Source organism: Schistocerca gregaria, chromosome 7, assembly GCF_023897955.1.
Source record: "Schistocerca gregaria isolate iqSchGreg1 chromosome 7, iqSchGreg1.2, whole genome shotgun sequence".
Lineage (NCBI taxonomy): Eukaryota > Metazoa > Arthropoda > Insecta > Orthoptera > Acrididae > Schistocerca > Schistocerca gregaria.
In genome coordinates, this window is record NC_064926.1 from 330582974 (window position 1) to 330605697 (window position 22724).

Below are 22724 nucleotides of genomic sequence, written 5' to 3' on the forward strand. Positions count from 1 at the left end.
GTTGCTGCTGCTGCTGCTGCTGCTGTTGTTGCTATTGTCTTCTAATGTAATAATTTATGTTGATGTCAAAATAAGTATGGTGGTGTAACAATTTTATTATTCAGTATAGTTTTTAATATTTGTTGCAACAGACTGACTTTTTATAGTCAAAAGACAATAATACCATTTTATTATTATTTATTGTGTAAAATATCAGTGTTAAAATAGTGAAAATCTGGCAACAAAATTATGCTGCTCCTTTATTAGTTAGTAGCTGAACATGTCCCACTTCTCTTGGTCTTTACTCTCTCTCTCGCTCTCTCTCTCTCTCTCGCTCTCTCTCTCTCTCTCTCTCTCTCTCTCTCTCTCTCTCTCTCTCTCTCTCTCTCTCTCTTTAGTTATGTCTTTGCAGAAGTGATGCACTTAATTCATTTTGTCAATGACAACGTTTGTGTTTGTTGTGCTCTTTAGTGGTATTTAAAATGAAATTCTTTGCATGCCCAACTGTAATCTCTGTTCTTTTGCTTTGCACTTCTTCTACATTTTTGTTTTGTTCAGGCACTTTCTATCGTTTTCTTTCATGAACTTCTCATTGTAACTCCGCTTAGTTCATTTTGTAATCTTGTTTCGTCAGCTGTTTCTGTCAGCTTGTTGAATGTCTTGCTTGTTCATCTTCTCTAATTTCGTCTCATTGTCCATCTGTTGAGTTTTTCTCAGTATATTCATTCTCCTCTGTTTTGAAGTTAAATGTGCTTCTCATTCTGTTTCTGTTTCATTTCTGTGATCTTTTTATGTTTCTTCATTACGGTTCACCACTAGCAAGATCTTGCCCCCTTTTGTGTGTCAGCTTCCTGCTAAATATTACTATTATTTAACACACTAAAATTCTACTTAATACACTGTTCACTGCCTTCAGCAATTTAAGTTCTTTAAAAAGTTTCACTTTTCTTTAATCCACTCTGATTTCCAAAAGTATTCTGAAGCATGTGTCTCGCAGTTTGCTTATATGTACCCTTGTGAGCTGAACGTATCCCCACCACAACATTATAATGGACCATAACGAATATAAGAACCTTCAACATTGTAGCGCATCAGCAGTCGTTGGTTAATATATTAAAAAACTAGAAACCCGCCTCGACTGCGAAAAAAGCACCAAGTGTGTACCTAGGTTTCGACGTAGATAACTACACCTTCTTCAGAACAATAAAACCCACAAGGGCCTTAAAAGACCTTTGTCAAGTATTAAAAAAACACCATGGCTATACATTTATAAACGAAAAAAGGGAAACACAAACAGTACATATGTACGACGTCTAAACCGTTACTTAATTTAATGGTGTAACCTCCACCTCACATCGGCTTATGTTCGATGGGCCACGACCCGCCATATACTGCAGCTGCAAATGGTCACTCACTTAACGCTCGACCCACTACCTATGCACATGCACAAGACAAGGGAAGTTACTTGAATGCGCATACGCATACTAATACGTGAAAGTTTATACATGGGTTGTGGCTAAATAGCCCTTATATTCCCAACCATGGATCAACGTATTTCAAAAACAGAATGGATAGAATGAGTGATGAGCTACATAGGAGATGAAGCTTAAAAATAACCGCACACGGTTGCTTATGCTAGGAAAGAAACATATATGAAGCTATCTATGACAACAGATAAAGATATAGGAATAAAACGTGAGGTGTTCAACAGGCTAAAATCACCTTCATCGTAAAGGAAATGACGGAAAAAGAAAAGATGAACAGCTTCACCAACCGCGCTCTCCAATCAGCGCACGCATGTGAAGATCCCCAGATCATCAGATTTAAAAGTGTGAAGAAAAAATTAAAGGTGCGAAACCTTCAAAAAAATTTCTGTTTCTTAGTAGGAGTTGATCGTTAAGGATATTGTCTTTATCATGTTGCAGATGCTTAAAGATCTGCATTTCTTCCAAAACATCCAGTTTTAAGCCCTTAACCTCGGCATGAAGTAAATTGATATTAACTGGAGGGCTCGGCGCATGAGCCGTTTGCATGAGATGTTCCGCATAAGTAGAGCCCTTAGTACCGTCACCGCTTCTTGTAGGAATATGCTCGTTATACCTGAGACTCAGAGCTCGTCCCGTTTGCCCGATGTAAAATTTTGGGCAATTCCCTCATGTAATTTTATATACTGCTGATTGGGAAAGTTTATCGCTCTTATCGTGCAAGGAGTGGATTAAATTCCTATGTAAACTATTATTAGTAGAATAGGCGACTCTGAAGTTATGGGCTCTGAGTAAACGCCCCAATTTGTAACTTATATTGCCTATGTAAGGGATAGATATCGTTGCCACTTGTTTGTCATCTAACGCATTCCCTAGGGTGGAAGACGTAACACTATTTTTATTTATTTTCTTGTTATACATCTGTCTTACCAACTGAGGCCTATAGCCATTATTTATAGCAATATTCTCAAGTGTGACCAGTTCAGTTTCTACCGCATCTGGTGCAAGAGGGATAGCTGTAACTCTGTGAATATTAGAATGAAAAAAGGCCATCTTATGGGCGTACGGATGGGCCGAATGTGCAGGTTTTTTCGTTTATAAATGTATAGCCATGGTGTTCTTTTAATTCTTGACAAAGCTCTGTTTAGGCACTTGTGGGTTTTATTGTTCTATAGGAGGTGTAGTTACCTACGCCGAAACCTAGGTTAACACTAGGTGCCTTTATCGCAGTCGAGGCGGGTTTCTAGTTTTTTAATACATAAAGAATATTCTAGAATATTGTGGAAAATTCTAGAACATTGAACCTTCCGGAAGTTTCTTTAACATTCTGGAACACGCTACAACATTATCCAACATTCTGGAAGATTGTAGAACATTCTTTCTGGAATATTATAGAACATTCAGAAACATAGTCAAAGCCACTTCAGTACTCGATTCTCAGCTGCTTCATCGATTTCTCATAAGATGTATATTGGTGCAATGCTCTCTTGTGACATCCATATCTTCAAACCCAACCCCCGCAGTTCAAAACTGAAACCTTCTTTATAGAAGGAGGATGGAGGGCTACCATACCATATAACACCATGAAACTGCGAGTGTTGCGGAGCTATAACGGCAAGCACAGACAAACAACGCTTACATTTCTTATCTGGGTGTATGTATTGGACAGTAATAGAGCTTATCTGTGTGTGTGAAAAATTGCTTGAAATTTTCACATGATCTCCTGATCTGAATGTGTTTGAATGTTTTGAGTTTGGTACCAACATCTAAGGCATCAGATTTCAGTACATCAGTTGCTTTAGCTGAAGTCCCTGCAGCACTGTATTCAGAAATTATGTTTTGTATTCTATATTTTGAGTGTGTTCCACTGTTCCTAAAAATTACTGTTTTGGTCCTTTACAGGTTGGTGTATAAATGGTTTTACTTTCTATACAAACTTAGCTATGCTCTCGGAATAATAGGATATGCCATTATGATGGCAACTTTCTTTGGCCTGAATATGGTTTTTGAAGTTAAACCTCATGTGTGGATGGATGTAGGATTAATTTTTGTCTTTTATGGCCTCTATTATGGAGTCTTGGGAAGAGATATTGCTGAAATATGTGCTGACAAAATGGCATCACATATTGGGGTAAGCGACTATAATGCTCATTGTTTTAGTACACATACATGCTTCCACGTACAGTAGAATGTTGATTATCCAAACTTGGCTCAGATGAATGATAGCTTAACGGAACTGTTGCTCACTTCCCACTTGCGTGTGCCACTCTCTCCCTCTCCACTGCTACCGTCTTGCACCCACCTGCCCACCCTCTTGCACCATGGTTGAAAACGAGGTAATAGCAACCTTTTGCACTCCGTTACGATCACTTGTGTCAGCTTTGCCATTTAGAGTAAGCTTACGATATAAAATACCTAAATATAAACATATTCTTCTTTCTGTGAGAGATTAATATTAGATTAATAAAAGGTCAGAGGAAGACTAATCTGTAACAGTGTAATCTAATGAGGTCAAGTTTGGTGAGTCAACAATTACAGGTATAAAAAGACAAGAGCCAAGCATCACCAATTTTATATCTAAGCTTCATACTACTGATAGATTGACAAGTCATAAAACTATGAAGTTCATCACAAACGCGTATCTAAATGGTGCTGTTTACAAGCTGTTTACACAATAAAGACTGCAAGGTGTACCTATCTCTGGTCTCATTCTGTGTGAAAAGGCAGTTTGGTTTAATGAAATTCATGGAGGGCCATTAGATTTTAAAGCAAGCACAGGCTGGTTAAAAAGCTGTAAGTTAAGATGTGGCATTCGCGAGCTTCAAATACAAAGAGATAAATTGAGTACTGATTCCTCAGGAGCGTTTTTTTTCCCCTCCCCCCCTCTCAAGATAAAACTAAGGGACGTATTGAGGAAAGAGGATTTTGCTCTGAGAAATGTTTACAATGCTGATGAAACTGGGCTCAATTGTAAAGCTTTGTCAAGAAAAACCCTTGCTTCATAGTGTGAATTAGCAGCACCTTGTCCCAAAATAAGCAAGGATCATATTACTGCTTTAGCTTTTACTGTGGATACTGGTAGCCACTGATTGTCTAGACTCATCATTGATAAAAGTAAGAAACCATGTTGTTTCAAACATTTACTATGTTGTGATGCCTGTCGTTTATACCTCACAAAAGAGCATCTGTATAGATAGTATGATTTTCACAGAATAGTTTAGTTTTATACCCTCTGTAAAAGCTCGTCAGTTAAAGAATGGTGAAATAGAAAAAAATGTTACTGCTCTTTGACAACACACAAACTCATCCAGAATGTAATATCTGAAACGAAAACTACGAGTTCATGAAAGTGACATTTCTTCCACCTAATGTAACCTCCTTATTACAGCCCATGGATCATGGTATTGTTGAGATTTTCAAATGGTATTGCAGAAAAGAATTATTACATAAGTTATTGTTAGAAAGAGAAGAGAGCGTGTTGAGAAAACGTAAAAGTATTGATTGGAAAGGTACATCCTACATGATAGGAGCAGCACTGGATAGTGTAAAGGAACAGAATTTGAAGAAGTTTGAAATAAAATTTTTGGTATGATGAAAAGTTCTCAAAGTCTAATTGAAAATGGCAAACAGTTTGATACATCCAAAATGCTCAGGGTGCTAAAAGAACTAAATTGCCACATAAAGTAAACTTGCGATATAAAATACCTAAACATAAATGTATTGTTCTTTCTTTCATGTTGAAGAATGGATGAGTGCCAATGATGAAGGTCCAGTGTACCAATTCATCCAGGATAGCTGTACCAAATCATCCAGTAAAGCAAAATTCTAAATTTTGGCACTAATAAATATGATGCTGCCAGCATCTCATCAAGTAGTGGTCCCGAAAATGATGATAAAAGTATATTGGCTACTTCTGAAGTGTTTAGATACTGCCCTGTGTTGGTTTGAATCCCAAGATGAAAGTGACCAGTACCAGATATTTGTCCTGAAAAAAACTGCTTTCTTGACACGCTGCTCATGAGTGGGTAGGTGTGCTTAGACAGACCAAAACTAATGATTTTTTTGGGTTAGTTTTATACATAGGTACTGAACATGAAAATGCATATGTATTACATGATTTTTGTTTACTAGGCTGTACTAAATAAATTCCTATTGTACATGCCTTTGTAATAATAAGAGAGATTCATATTGTTATAAATATACGGGTATGTAGTTTTTATTGGTAAATAAAAGTATACAGCTCCATTATCTGAAGAAACCACGCATGTCACCCAGTTAGTTGGGATAAACGACATTCTACTGTAGGGAAACAATTTCAGTCGTTTTGAAATTAGACTCATCTAACTGCTTTGTATGAGCTGTCAGTAGTATATAGTATGGATTTTAAAATGTAGGCAAAAATGTAGACAATATATTTAAAATTGATTCTTAATATAATAGTTTTCATTAGATCACTTTTTGGAGTCACTATTAAAAAGGAAGCAGTGCTGTTACTTTAAAATGAATAATTGAGTCCATGCAGCAAGTTGCAGTCTCCAGATAGGAGGCTGTTTCTTTCTGTTAATTATTTCACTACAGCTCTATCAGTAATTATTCTTATAGTGTTGCTGTTCATTGCTATATCCCAGGGGTTTAACCCCAACAGCATCCATTGGGCAAGAACTACCCAGCAGACACAGTCCTTCCTCCATTCTGTTTGGGATAGTAAAAGAAAGATGATGAATAAATTGAAATATCTCAGAATAGTTACTTACATATTTAACAGAAGTCATTGCATCATTTGTTAGGCAGACAATTGGTAAATGTTTGCTAGAAACAAGATACAGAGAAGTAATTGAAATTGGTGAGGGGAAGTGACTCAGCTCGTCTATGAAGCCCAGAGGACTACTTGATGCCATTTTATTTCTGGATTGCTTCTCTACTACATGATTGTTTCTGGAAACTTGAAATTTGATTTTTTCCCTCTTATACTACATTATCATTTTTGCCCTCATGGTGTCAGTTTTAGCAACTATTACATACATACAGACATACCCTTCCTTCATTTGAACATATTTTATGAATGATACTTCCATTATTTTGTATAAACCATACATATGAAATATTGTAATCGTCTTTTGACCATCTTCAGTTGCCCAGGTATCGTAGCAATGTATTTGGATTTCCATCTTTGTCTGTCCAAGTACAAATCTTCTCTGTCAACTTGATGCCATTCCACTCATCATTCTTCCAGACCCTGTTTCAGGTGAGTGACCCACCATCTCCTGGACGCTCTATTCATCTGAGCCACCGAGGACACAGATGAATAGCGCGACTGCAAGGACTTATCCCTTGCATGCTTCCCTTGAGACTCACATTCCCAGCTGTCCACAATTCTACATGTGTAATGTAGCTTATAGACATTTGCCCATTCACTCATTACTCGCACACGCTTTGGCGATTCCCATAAGAGTTTGGGCAACCTGTGCACATTCGCACAGATGAAGGTCAATGGTTGGGTAGCCTTTAACTATATATATGAAGACAGTAACTGTTCTCGAAAGAACAGAATACTGTTGATGACCTCACAGCTGCAGGGTCATCAACAGTATTCTGTTCTTTCGAGAACAGTTACTGTCTTCATATATATAATCGTATACCCATTCTGTGAAATCAGAATGTCAGGTTTTGTTGAATTGTGTGTTAGAAACCGTAAAAACTGAGTCCTGTTATTTAGTGTTAGTTTATCTTCTATGAGCCATGAACTTAGGTCATGAACTGCACTATTTGAAATCCGGCCATTGTTGCACACAACATCCTTTACTACCAAGCTAGTGTCATCAGCAAACAGAAGTATTTTAGAATTGCGTGTAATACTACAGGACATATCATTTATATAAGTAAGAAACGCGGGGGAGGGGGGGGGGGCACACTGATTCCTGGGGCACCACCCCCCCCTCCACTTGGCTGTACCCCATATCACAGCCATTCTCAACATTGTGAATAATGACCTTTAGCTGTCTGTTGCTAAAGTAAGAGGTGAACCAGTTGTGACCTACTCCCCTATTCTGTAATGGTCCAACTTCTAGAACAATATTTTGTTATCAACACAATCAAACACAGTAGTTAAATCAAAAAATATGCCTAGCATTCAAAACTTTTTTCCCCGTCCAGTACTTTACAGAGAAAAGAAAATACAGCATTTTCAGTTGTGAAATGACTTCTAAAGCTGAACTGTACATCTGATAGCAAATTGTGTGATATAAAATGATCTATTATCCTTACATATCCAACACTGATGCCATAGAAATAGGTCAGGAAACTGACCATTCCTAAAGGAAAAATTATGGCTAATACAAATACAGGGCTAACGTGTGTAGCACAGTACTTTAATATTCTGCTAGGCACTCCATCATATCCATGAGTGTCCTTAGACTTCAGTGATTTAATTATTGGCTCAATGTCCCCCTTGCCTGTAACACAGAGGAGTATTTCAGACATCAGTCTCGGAAAGGCATTTGCCAAGAAAGTTATATGGATCCCTGTAAAAACTAAATTTTTATTTAATTCACCAGCAATGCTCAGGAAATGATTGTTAAATACTGTACATATATCTGATTTATCAGTAACAGAAATATTTTTACTGTGAACTGACTTTATATCATCAACCTTGTGCTGCTGACCAGACACTTCCTTCACAACTAACCTTGTGGTTTTAATTTTATCCTGTGAATTAGCTATTCTATTTGCATACCACATACTCTTTGCCTTCCCAATAACATTTTTAAGCACCTTACAATACTATTTGTAATAGGCTACTGTAGCTTGATTGTCACTACGTCTAACATTTTGATATAATTCCCACTTTGTTCTGCATGATATCCTTATCCCACTATTCAGCCACCCGGGTTGCCTATTACTGCTAGTACCTTGTTTAGAATGTTGTAATGGAAAGCAACTCTCAAAGAGCACGAGGAAAGCATTATATTTATCATCTTTGTTATCAGCACTATAAACATCCTGCCACTCTACTTCCTTGACAAGGTTAAAAAAAACTCTCTATTGCTGTTGAGATTTACTTTCCTACTTAGTTTGTAATAATATGTGATATTTGTTTGAGCACAAAAGCCTTTTAGTGTTAAAATTTGTGCATCATGGTCAGGAAGGCCATTCACCCTTTTACTAACAGAACGCCCATCTAGTAATGAAGAATGAATGAAAGTATTGTTTATGGCTGTGCTACTCTTCCCCTGCACCCTAGCTGGGAAAAACACAATCTGCATCAGATATAGGAATTAAGGAGATCTACCAACATTCTTTTTCTTGCATCATCATATACAAAATTTATATTGAAGTCTCACCTAATAACTAATTTCTGGTACTTCCTACAAAGTGAATCAAGAACCATCTCTAGCTTGAGCAGAAATGCTCTGAACTCAAGAGTTAGGGGGCCTTTAAACAACAACAATTAGAAGTTTAGTTTTACTAAATTCAACTGCCCCTGCCCAACATTCAAATATCTGTTCAGCGCAGTTTCGTGATACGACTGTGGATTCAAATGGAATACTGTTTTTTACGTACATAACCACTCTCCCACCCCACACGGAACTCCTTGGAAAACAGCCAGCTAAACTGTATACTGGTAAAGGAAGCCTCTGAATTTTCAAATTATTCAAGTGGTGCTCCGATAATTTCTATAAGCAATTCACTAATTTTATCTCTATCCAGCTGCAGGTGGTGGCACATGTCGGCACTAATTATGTATGTCGCTTTGGATCTGAGGAAATTCTCTCTGGGTTCGAGCGGCTATCTGATTTGGTGAAGGCTGCCAGTCAAGCTTACAAGATTAAGGCAGAGCTCACCATCTGCAGCATCATTGACAGAACCGACTGCAGACCTTTGGTGCAGAGCCGAGTGGAGGGTCTGAATCAGAGGCTCAGACGGTTTTGGGACCGTGTTGGCTGCAGATTCCTTGACTTGCGCCATAGGGTGATGGGGTTTCTGGTTCCGCTGAATAGGTCAGGATTTCACTACACTCAGCTGGCGGCTACACGGGTAGCGGAGGCTGTGTGGCGTGGACTGGGCGGTTTTTTAGGTTAGAAGGCCTCGGGAAAGTGCGGGATGGGCTGCAATGTCAAAGGGTGCTTGGCAATTACAGGACGTACTTGGATCAAGGAACAGTCAGAATTATAGTTGTAAATTGTTGTAGTTGCGCTGGAAAAGTCCCTGAGCTTCAAGCGCTAATAGAAAGCACAGAAGCTGATATCGTTATAGGTACAGAAAGCTGGCTAAAGCCTGAAATAAGTTCTGCAGAATTTTTTACGAAGTCTGAGACAGTGTTCAGGAAAGATAGATTAGGCAGAATTGGTGGTGGAGTGTTTGTCTCTGTCAGTAGTGGTTTAGCTTGCAGTGAAGTCGAAGTAGATACTCCGTGCGAATTGGTATGGGTGAAGGTTATACTTCACAGCCGAACTATGTTAATAATTAGCTCCTTCTACCGACCCCCAGACTCCGATGATATAGTTGCTGAACAGTTCAGAGAAAATTTGAGTCTCATAGCAAATAAATACCCCACTCATACGGTTATAGTTGGTGGGAACTTCAATCTTCCCTCGATATGTTGGCAAAAATACTTGTTCAAAACCAGCGGTAGGCAGAAAACATCTTCCGAGATTGTCCTAAATGCTTTCTCCGAAAATTATTTTGAGCAGTTAGTCCACGAACCCACTCGAATTGTAAATGGTTGCGAAAACACACTTGACCTCTTAGCCACAAACAATCCAGAGCTAATAGAGAGCATCATGACTGATACAGGGATTAGTGATCACAAGGTTGTTGTAGCTAGGCTCAATACTGTTTCTTCCAAATCCACCAGAAACAAATGCAAAATAATTTTGTTTAAAAAAGCGGATAAAGTGTCACTAGAAGCCTTCCTAAGAGACAATCTCCATTCCTTCGTGGCTATGCAAATGTAGACGAGATGTGGCTCCAATTCAAAGATATAGTGGCAACAGCAATTGAGAGATTATTACCTCATAAATTGGTAAGAGGTGGAACTGATCCCCCATGGTACACAAAACAGGTCCGAACGCTGTTGCAGAGGCAACGGAAAAAGCATGCAAAGTTCAGAAGAACACGAAATCCCGAAGATTGGCTAAAATTTATAGACGTGCGAAATTTGGCACGGACTTCAATGCAAGATGCCTTTAATAGGTTCCACAACGAAACATTGTCTCAAAATTTGGTAGAAAATCCGAAGAAATTCTGGTAGTATGTAAAGTAGAGAAGTGGCAAGACGCAGTCAATACCTTCGCTGCGTAGTGCCAATGGTGCTGTTACCGATGACTGTGCCGCCAAAGCGGAGTTATTGAACGCAGTTTTCTGAAATTCCTTCACCAGGGAAGACGGATGGAATATTCCGGAATTTGAAACACGAACAGCTGCTAGCATGAGTTTCTTAGAAGTAGATACCTTAGGGGTTGCAAAGCAACTCAAATCGCTTGATACGGGCAAGTCTTCAAGTCCAGATTGTATACCGATTAGGTTCTTTTCAGATTATGCTGATACAGTAGCTCCTTACTTAGAAATCATTTACAACTGCTCACTGACCGATAGATCTGTACCTACAGATTGGAAAATTGCGCAGGTCGCACCAGTGTTTAAGAAGGGTAGTAGGAGTAATCCATCGAACTACAGACCTATATCATTGACGTCAGTTTGCAGTAGGGTTTTGGAGCATATACTGTATTCACACCTTATGAATCACCTCGAAGGGAACGATTTATTGATACGCAATCAGCATGGTTTCAGAAAACATCATTCTTTTGCAACGGAGCTAGCTCTTTATACACACGAAGTAATGGCCGCTATCGACGGGGGATCTCAAGTTTATTCCGTATTTCTAGATTTCCGGAAAGTTTGTGACACCGTTCCCCACAAGCGACTTCTAATCAAGCTGCGGGCCTATGGGGTATCTTCTCAGTTGGATTCGTGATTTCCTGTCAGGAAGGTCGCAGTTCGTAGTAATAGACAGGAAATCATTGAGGAAAACTGAAGTTATGTTATGTGTTCCCCAGGGAAGTGTCCTGGGACCTCTGCTGTTCCTGATCTACATAAATGACCTGGGTGACAATCTGAGCAGTTCTCTTAGGTTGTTCGCAGATGATGCTGTAATTTACCGTCTACTAAGGTCATCCGAAGACCAGTATCAGTTGCAAAGCGATTTAGAAAAGATTGCTGTATGGTGTGGCAGGTGGCAGTTGACGCTAAATAACGAAAAGTGTGAGGTGATCCACATGAGTTCCAAAAGAAATCTGTGGGAATTCGATTACTCGATAAACACTTCAATTCTCAAGGCTGTCAATTCAACTAAGTACCTGGGTGTTAAAATTATTAACAACTTCAGTCGGAAAGACCACATAGATAATATTGTTGGAAAGGCGAGCCAATGGTTGCGTTTCATTGGCAGGACACTTAGAAGATGCAACAAGTGCACTAAAGAGACAGCTTACACTATGCTCGTTAGTCCTCTGTTAGAATATTGCTGCGAGGTGTGGGATCCTTACCAGGTGGGATTGACGGAGGACATCGAAAGGGTGCAAAAAAGGGCAGCTCGTTTTGTATTATCATGTAATAGGGGAGAGAGTGTGGCAGATATAATACGCGAGTTGGGATGGAAGTCATTTAAGCAAAGACTTTTTCATCATGGCAAGATCTATTTACGAAATTTCGGTTACCAACTTTCTCTTCCGAATGTGAAAATATTTTGTTGAGCCCAACCTACATAGGTAGCAATGATCATCAAAATAAAATAAGAGAAATCAGAGCTCGAACAGAAAGGTTTAGGTGTTCATTTTTCCTGCGTGCTGTTCGGGAGTGGAATGGTAGAGAGATAGTATGATTGTGGTTCAATGAACCCTCTGCCAAGCACTTAAATGTGAATTGCAGAGTAATCTTGTAGATGTAGATGTAATACCTCCAATGTTTTGGTGAAAAAGAGTGCAGAGCGAACTGCCTCCACCCAGAACACATACGGTATATATACAGCTACAGAACATTCCAGTACAATGATTATTGCCATTTGTGGATACTCCTAGAATGTACTCGAACCAAGGATAGAAATTAAAATAGAAATTAAAATATTTCAGTTCATGTGAGTTTTGAACTCACGACCCTCCATGCAACAATCTAGTATCATAACCACTACACTATGGCATATGTGCTACTCAGCTTCTTCTGCAACATTTCTCCCTCCTTAACAGAACAGCATTTCAGTGTTATGTCCTCCTAGTCCAGGAACAAGTCATCTGACCTGCATACTCAGACTCCCGGTGACTGACGTTCGCCCTGGCGGTTACCTTCTTAGAACTTTGCTTGCCGCTAAGTTCTTCATTACCTTTCCGCTTGTTGCCTGTCACTGGAGCTTCGAATTTACCCTGGGTTGCAGGATCCTTATAGGGCTTCATTGGAAGGACGTGGACTGTACCTCTGATCTTTCGTTGTCTTGTGTCAGAGTCGAAATCTTCACCTTCATAAGTAACATCAGACAACTGTCTTACAACCTTATAAGGTCCAAAGTAGCGCCTGAGGAGCTTCTCAGAGAGACCAACCTTACGAACAGGAGTGAAGATCCAGACGAGGTCACCAGGCTGGTAGACAACAGGGCGGTGGCTCACGTCATACCTTAGCCGATCGTTTTTTTTTAGCCTGCAGTGTGTGTGTTTGAGCTAACTGCCGAGCTTCCTCAGCTCTGGTTAACACCTGACCGATGTAGTCTTCGTCCACATCATCAGCATGTAATTGAAACACAGTGTTCGTCGTCACCATGCCAGTCTACAATGTTAAAATCGCTGTTCTTAAAGTGTTGAAACCACTCACGACATGTTCTTATCATACATACTTGAGAGCATTCGATGAGACTCAGCCGCTGTTTTCATCATATTGAAACAAAGCAGTAACAGCTCCCCCGGATGATGAGAATTATGTTCATAAACTGACCTTTCTAATCAAGGACAACTTTATGGTGCAGACACAGATTGACTAATGTTTGAATGAGGTTCTGTTGACCGAGGTCCAAGCTAACTACCTGACATATGCACTCTGTTTCTTTCGACCGCTACTTACCGTTGTCGCCACCTACTGGCAAACAGTTGAAGCAAAGTTATACACCTTGTTGTACAAATCACCATCATCACTAACAACTTCGAAAACATCATCATTATACACATCACAAATATCATTAAAAGCATCATTAATATCAACAACTTTACACCCTCTTAAGTAGTTGACTTGCCTTCTCATCACAATTTATATCAGCTAACACAATTTCATAAATATCCTTAAAAGTTACATCATTAAATAAATTCTTAAGACCATATTCATCACATTGAGTATTTTCAAAGGTATCATTATTCAAAACTTCATGACTACTTTGTGTCTTATTAAATAAATTTGTCAAAATGTCTGTACCTAGTTCATTGTCTACATCTGGTTTACAAGCTTTTATCTCTGGTTATATTACATAAAATTTCCTCCTCCAACAACTCTGAAGTTCATTTTATTTCCCTGGTATGACCTTTCATCCTTATTATAAGATTTCCCCCCTAATATTACCTCTACCTCTTCTACTTGTATTAGCCATGTTTCTAGTTACATCAAAACTCGCCTCAGACCAACAGACTTCCTGTGAAGTGGAAGCCAGTTTCCCTTATTGTTTCTTCCGTTCTCGAGTTGTCTGTTATCATGCCTCCTTTTGTTACCATACTCTTGTCTGTTTCCTACCTCTCGTTCTCTCTCATTAGATCACTTCCTATCCTGTCTTTGGTCATGTCTTCTACTGTTATCTCTAGGTGTCTCCCCCCTTGCATATATTCTCCTGTCCCTGTCATTATAATGATGTTTATAGTTGTCTCTTCTTCCATTTGTGGCATCATTGTGGTTGCTTGGCCACTCCTATTGTGATTGTGCCTAGTTTCCTTATTCTCTTCTCTCTGTGTATCATTCCATTCTCAGGCCACATTCAGTTTGTCAACATACCTATGAAACCGGTCTATAGAATTATCCAGTCCATAAACTAGACCCCCATTGAACTTTTTTGTAAATGACTTTTTTAAAATGTTAATCTGTCTTAAATCATCTAGAGGTTAGACCAAAGTAATTGCTTTTCGCAGGTCTTCATACTATCATTATCCTTCCCTAAAACATAGACCATTTTAAAAATGTTGTTTTGATTTTTGTCTGTTTTGTCTCAGACTAGAATTTGTCAAAGAAAGTCATATCTGTTTGGATGTGTTGATTTGCCCAGGAAAGTGCTTCTCTGTCCAGAAATTTTTTGACAAACTTTTGTCAGACATGGTATTGTTAAAGTTATCTTTACATTGAAATAAAATCCACAATATGAATCCTGTTCTCACTAGGGAAATTTTTATGTTGGTGTTGTTCCAGCCACTACTGTTATTGAAACTACAGTCTGTGGTAATCAGACTCTAGTCAGTTTCATTAACTTTGTTTTAGACCTGACTGACTTCAGTTACACATGTATCACACTACTCTTTACAGTTAAAATCTCAGAATTGTAATGTTTTTCAGACTCAACTAATTGTAAATGTCTTCTCCTTTTTTATTTTATCATGAAAGACCAGGATTCGAACCCAGGATCTCCTGCTTACTAGGCAGGTGCATTAACCACAGTGCCCTCTGGGACACAGTGTTGAGCAACTGCGTGGACTACCTCAGCAGACCTAACGGCCAACCCACATTCCCCCACCCCCACCCGAGTGCTACCTATCCACAGTCCCAGTCCATTTCCTCCATGCTCGCTACTCTGAGATTTCCACTGGAGGTCGTACGTAATTATTCATCCACAATGAAAAAGGTGTATGCATTGCCCATCTAGGTGAATTAATTGTATGAATGTTCGAAAGGACAGACACCACATGTTCGTATAAAAGGTCTTTATTAACTTCCTCCACCTTCTGTTACTCAAATTTAATCTAGTGTCAAACTTCTGGTTTTCATTATCAAAATATCTTTCAGATGCAATTAATTCTTGTTCTACATTCTCAATCTATTTGGTGTTATTGGTTGTAGCTATTTTGGCAATATTTAATTCCTTCCTAAAATCTTTAAGGTCCTTATTCTGTTGCTCTAAAGTTAGCTTTAATTTGTCAAGCTTCTGACCCTGTCAATGAAGCTTTTGACTCTGCTGATCACTTTTTGACACTGTTTGGTGGCTGACTCAATAAGTTTGGCTATCATGTCTTATTTCCTCCCTTAGTGACTTCCACGTTAGTGAACCCATGAAAAGGAGAGCAAACACTACTTGTATCACTCCTCACATCCCCTTATTCTGATTGATTATCAGTTAAGTTGACTACATTTTCAGGCTTATCTTCGTCTCCCTCCCTATTGCAGTTTTCACTATTTACATCGTCACACAAGTTAATTTTCTATCACTCAAAATAAACAAATATAAAATAGTTTTCCTATTCACTTTTTTTTTTCAAGCTACCTACCTTACTGCATTTGCACCTTTTTTGCATTAAAAAAATGTGTTTCCAAATACCTTCTGTGTTACGAGGTGTGGAAACTATGGCGTGCAGATCAGATTATAGGTTGACTGCGGTAACTAGGTTGTGTGTAGCCATCTGCTGGCAGCTTCCACACAGGTGTTTTCATCAATTTCTCATGGATATTGCATGCCTTTTCTTTTTGTGAGCATCCTCAGTGCACCTGAAACTTGAAATTAATATCTGTACTGCAATCTGGCTTATTTTGAAGCCCAGCTCCTCCACCACTTTGTAATGTTACACTGTTTCTGTATCTGCTGAAGTGTAAAATAATTTTTTGCTGTCCGTGACAACAGCTAATATTGCAAGTAGTTCATCACACGGGGGTGTAAATGCACTGAAGTACAAATACTTATTGTCTTCTTTTCTTCTTTCCTGCAACAGTTGATTCTTGTAGATAATCTGGAGTTCTTCCGATCTGCAGACCTTATGTGTGATATGTATAATAATCTAGTTTACATATGCACCATTTTAAATAATACTGTTTATTATCACATTGTTGGGACTGATGACAAACATAGATTTCGCCTCAAAATCTGATGGAAAACTACCTTGCTGGCTTCAGAACTCTGCCAGTACTTAATAGTAAACACTATGTTGGGTTAATAATTGTGAATAAACTTTAAGTGAGTTACAATTAAAAGTTTTACATTGAGTTGACAATTCAGATGGCAAAATGCTTGTAATTTACAAAAAATTTTAAATACATAGGTCACAGTAGTTTTTATGTTTTCGTAGTGAAACACGAGATCTTCAATTTAACAACAGTTCAGTTACTTCTTTCTTTACTTATGGTAAAACTAGTTAATAAAAACGAATTGCTTCCATATATTGAGATAGACAAAATTAAATACATTATTGTTTGATACAGGCAAAACTTGTGTATCTGGATTTATTGTCTGAAAGTTAGATTAGTTTATATTTCTTAATGATGTCCTCACTGTGAATTGTTCAGTTTTAATGTATTAACTTGTTTCTGTACCTTTGAACACATGAGAAGTGTAAGAACATTTAATAGAACTACATTTGGGTTAATATTATATTGATATAAGACTGCTGTAATGTTTGATAAATCACATTGCATCACTCATTGTTTGCGATTACGTTGTTGTGACCTATGAAAAAGCAGATAATCTTATTTATTCCTACCCGTATCATCAGTACATTTCAATATATACAATATTATTAGATACGAGGGTTGGAACTTAAATAGTGGCAACTATTTATTAACAGCTCGTACAAAATAGATACATGTTTCAAAGTTTTACTGACCTTCAAAGTAGTCACCAGCATTGTGTATAACCCGTTGCCAGTGATGTGGAAGTCGTAGGATACTCTTAGCAGTGCCAGTTGTGTTGACAGTTCAAGCGGTGCAGTCTATTACCCAATGAACTTGTGGCAGTTCTGAAGTAAACACCGTGAAGTGGTTCCTTCAGTTTAGAAATCGAGTTGAACGTACGAGGGCTTAAGTCAGAGGAGTGCAGCATGTGGTATAGCACTTAGTAGCCCATCAGTCAAACAAATCAGTTACAGCTTGCACTGTACGTGCTTGAGCATTGTCCTACAAAATGATGGTCAGGTCCTGCAGAAAGTGTCATCACTTCTGTCTCTAAGCTGGTCGTAGGCTGTGTTCCAAAAAATTAACAGCATATTTATTATTTTTCTTTTATTTTCTCAAGGAAAGGACAGGTACTTTATTTCAGTTCCTATAGTAATCTGTCGCATCACCAACTACTTTAATCTTGGCACAATTCAGTGCACCTTTAACCTATAAAGACACAGACTCTGATTTTTTTACTTTATGATGATTCCTTTTCCTAAGAGCCAACGGCATTGTAGACATATAGTAAGATGAACCACGATCTCTGTTATACACTTCACATATCTGAAATGTACGATAAGCAATAACTTCTTGCCTATTAAAAGTCTCCAGCCCTGATACAGTCTCCACTTTACCACCACAAAGTAGAGCCACAGTTACCCAACCATTACCATGTGCACTAGTATCAGCATTAGTAAGTGTAAAATTCAGTACGCATCTACAAAACACTGAAGGACCATGAAGAATAACTTGCGCACCTACTCCACTCTTCATAGTAATAGATATATTATCAATAGCTTTATACACTGTAAGGCGCAAACACCTTCTCCTCCTAAAATAATGCGGCATAACTAGTCTGTGTCTTTGGTTTGAAATAATGTGTAAAATGAAACTTCAATCTACTAGTAGCATGCTTCCATTTAACATTAACACTATCAAAATTCCAAAGAGAAGGAGAAGCTGCATCTGACTTCTTTCTAAATATATTAACCAAGCAGTTGGTACTTCCTGCCTTACAGTGTATAAAGCTATTGATAATATATCTATTACTATGAAGAGCGGTGTAGGTGCACAAGTTTAGGGCTGGAGACTTTAAACAGCAGAGAAATTATTGCTTATTGTGCATTTCAGATACGTGAAGTTTATAACAGAGATCGGGGTTCATCTTACTATATGTCTACAATGCCATTGGTTCTCAGGACAAGGAATCATAAAGTAAATGAATCAGAGTCTGTGTCTGTATGGGTTACAGGTGCATTGAATTGGACCATGATTACAGTTGTTGGTGATGTAGAGGGAGAGATGAATTTTAAATAATACTGTTTATTACACATTGTAGGGACTGACGACAAACATAGATCCGCCTCAAAATCTGACGGAAGACTGACCTACTGGCTTCAAAACTCTGCCAGTATTTATTTCAGTATTTAGTGAATGAATATGCTGTGTGCGACTTCGTGTATGGCCAAAAGCAGCTGTTATGCTTCAACAGAAAATCTTCTGTCTACGAATCAGCTCGGATTTAGAAAGCATCACTCATACATAACTCAGCTTGCCTTTTCTCCCTTGATATTCTACAGGCAATGAGTGGAGGGCAACAGCCAGATTCCATATTTTTAAGTTTCTGAAGCATTTGAGATGGTGCCCAATGCAGTGTGTTGATAAAGGATCAACCGTATGTTTTTTGTTCCCAGATGTGTGAGTGGATTAAGATTTCTTCAGTAATAGAACCCATTACATTGTCCTTGATAGCAAGTGTTCATCAGGGAGAAGGGTATCATCAGGAGAGACCGAAGGAAGTGTGGTAGGACCGTTCTTTTCCTCTGTGTATATAAATGATCTGAAATGCAGTGTGAGCGGCAGTTTAAGGCTGTTTGCTGATGACACTGTGGTGTACAAGAAAGTGTCGTCATTGACTGACTGTAGCAGTATACAAGATGGCTTAAGAAAAATTTGTAATTGGTGTGATGAATGGTAGCTTGCTCTAAATATAGAAAAATGGAAGTTAATCTGAATGAGCAGCAAAAAAACAAGTATGTAACATTTAAATACGGCATTATTAGGATGCTGCTGGGCATAACATTGCAAAGTAATATGAAATGGAATGAGCATGTCAGGTTAGCAGTAGGGAGTGTGAATGCTCGACTTCATTTTGTTGGGGGAATTTTGGGAATGTGCAGCTCATCCATAAAGGAGACACAGTGTATAATGCTAGTGTGACCCATTCTAGATTACTGTTCGAGCATTTGGGATCCCCACCAAGTCGAATTAAAGGAAGACATTGAAGTAACTCAGAAGCATGCTGCTAGATTTGTTACTGGTTAGTTCGATCAGCATGCAGGTATCACATATATGCTTTGTGAACTCAAATGGGAGTCTTGGAGACAAAACAACGTGCTTTTTGCCAGGCACTAATGTGGAACTTTAGAGAACTGACATTTGATGCCGACAGCAGAAAAATTCTGCTGTTGTTGCCAACGTACATTTTGCATAAGGACCATGAACATAAGGGTCATTAGGTCTCATATGTAGGCATATAGACGGATGTTTTTCCCTTGATCTGTTTGCGAATGGAACAGGAAAGAAAATGACTAGTAGTGGTACATGGTGCCCTCCGCCATGCATTGTATGGTGGCTTGCAGAGTATGTAAATGTAGATACAAATACCAACAAAAATGTTAACTGGGCAAGTGAACAGCAGATAATGAAACCTCTATTTGTGTATGTTATTGGTAAATCATGTTTCTTTTCCAATATTAGCATGTAATTTTATGTTAGCTGTGCATTAAATTGTTATTCTTTTTTACAGTATTACCGAGCAGATGGCATCCCTACGAGGCATCTAGAAAGAGGTGTTTGTGCTGTGTGTGGCAATCACATACAAGCAAAGGAAAATGAGGAAGGATTAATTGAAAACACTTACAAACTATCCTGTGATCATTTGTATCCTTTTCACATTTAGTAATAACATCTTCTTCTATGATGTATGTGTATTCTATTCTCCCCACCCCCTTCCTCTAATAAAAATCCCAGTGTTTCCCTTGTTACTTACAACTTCCTCCAATTTGCATCACATTTTCCATCCCATCTTCAGTTTTCACACTTCTTATTAAAAACATTTACATCAACCAAACAAATGCCCAATAAATTAACCAGCAAGTCACACATATACATTCAAGAAATTGGGTGCTGTGTTCTACATATTTCATCTTTTCAAGATAGGATTCAATATTATTGTATTTTCAAGATAGGATTCCATATTATTGTATAGAAATGAACTCTATAATGCCCACAGAAACATAAATTCTTGCAATAATGTTAAATAAAATATAATAAGTTGTGTTTTTTTTCCCCCAAAATTGAAGCTGTTGAGCTCCGTTGTTGTTTCTTTAAAGGCCAATGATGTTTAAAGCTACTACCAATCACAGTTGAAGGTGGTTTATTTAAATCACAATGGACAATCCAGGTGGAAATTTCAACAGTGTAAGTAGAAGATACATTGTTACTTAACGTAAAGGTGACACATTAAGTTGCAGTCAGGAACAATTAAAAGACACTTATACTTAAGCTTTCAGCCACATATGTGCATGAAGTGTGCTTGCTTGTTTGAATGAATGTGTGCATGTGTGTTTCTTTTTCTGATGAAGACTGTGGCCGAAAGTGTATGAATAAGTGACTTTTAATTGTGCCTGTGTGCAACTTAACATGTCATCTTTACGGTAAGTAGCAATCTATGTTTTGTTTATATTGTTATTATTTAAATCATAATCAATTTTGGGCTTACACCCATCTTCAGGTGATTATACATTCAGTTTCATGTTCCACATTTGGTCTTGGAGTTCACAGTCCATCCTAAAGGATAAATTATGTGACATACGTGCAGTTATGGTTTGGATACTGGTACTCATAGTACATTTTGTTCTAAATAGGAACACAAGGAAACACATGGCCGTAAAAGAGATACAATTTATTGGCTCGCAGAGTGACTTCAACAAGAATACAATAAAAGCAGTTCACACATCTCGAACACATTTAACAAGTGAGGACATGGAGGTCAATGGCCCATACATGCCCTCATAAAGATGCTATCCATGTGAGGTGTTGCTCTTGTAGTGCTGTGTGAGCACAGTGGACCTGGTGATGGTAGTTGGTGACTGGGCTGCCCCTGGCACCTGCCTCAAGTTGTGTGCAGTTTTGCGTTTTGAATGTTGGCACTCACTATGCTAGCTGCAGTGGCCCCACTTATGTCTGCTGTGGGCGGTAGGTGTAGTAGCTCACGAGTTACTGTAATCCTCCTTCCTTGCGGGCAGAACAAACCAGGTGTCACTGTCAACAATGCTGTGACTAAAGAGATGTCCCCGGGCACCCTTGACAGTGCTGAGGGCTGCAGTGAAAGGCATAAGTTCCCAGCTCTGCGAGTACAGATTAAAATGTGTTGGACAAGGGCACTTCCAGTGACAGGGGTGGGGCCATCTAGACATCTGAGTCTTAAGACGATGGATGCCGGTGTGGACAGTGACAGTGGTGGACTGTAGAGGAAAAACTCTGGTGAAGGAGACCTGGCTTCCATCTCTGGTTGCAGCACCTGCCTAGTGCATTTGCTGCAGGTAGCAGACATACCATTGATGCTGACGAAGCCCCAACCTTCAGGGCAGGCGGGCATGACCAGGCCTGCTCGAACTTGACACGGCCAGGGCCGATGAAGAATGAGACGTTATGCCCGTGGCATGAAGAGGACACTCTATGTCTAGCCTGGAATACAGCTGGTCCTTGTGGCGTGCCATGAGTGGATTTTCAATGTGAATCCTGAAGACGTGGTGAATATGCCGGCTTTGGACAACAGGCAGTATCCAGTGGGGGCACCATTCAAATGCTGTGCCCTAGACTGGTGTGCTGGGCATGAACATCAACAAAAAGAGTGCTGCTGGAGGATGCCTGCCTGGTAGTAAGAGGTTGAGCGGTGTCCATGAGTGATGACTGTGCAGGAGTTCTGTGAGACTCTTTGCCCCAGTGGGCGTCATCCCATAAGAGCTTAAGAAAAAGGCAGGCAGTCTTATACGTTCTTGCACACCTGTGTCTTATATGTTAGGACAAGGCCTTCTGCCTTGCCATTCTGCCTCGCCATTCGACTGCAGGTGGGTGGGAGGCGCTGTGGCATAGCAAATACCATTGTGTGTACAAAAGGCCTTGAAAGATTGCGCTATGAACTGAAGGCCAGCAAGCCTTCTATATCTTCGCCTGTGTGTTGACTTTTGTGTTGCAGATCGACAATGAATGACATACAGAAAATGAGAAAAAGTGTCAGCTGCCAATAATCAGAAAGTGTCTAAAAAGAAAGACCAGCAAAATCAACATGGACTTTCTTCCAAGACTGTGTACAAGACAGGCAAAAAA

At 39.0% G+C, this 22724-nt stretch overlaps 1 protein-coding gene across 1 annotated transcript in view; it reads left to right on the forward strand.

Moving 5' to 3' along the window:
• The window catches only part of LOC126281706 (RING finger protein 121), a 98056-nt gene that overhangs the window by 41523 nt on the left and 33809 nt on the right, over positions 1-22724 (forward strand). The window contains exons 5-6 of the mRNA XM_049980881.1: positions 3366-3594; positions 20140-20273. Coding sequence (XP_049836838.1) covers positions 3366-3594; positions 20140-20273 — 363 coding nt within the window. The remainder of the gene's footprint in view (positions 1-3365; positions 3595-20139; positions 20274-22724) is intronic.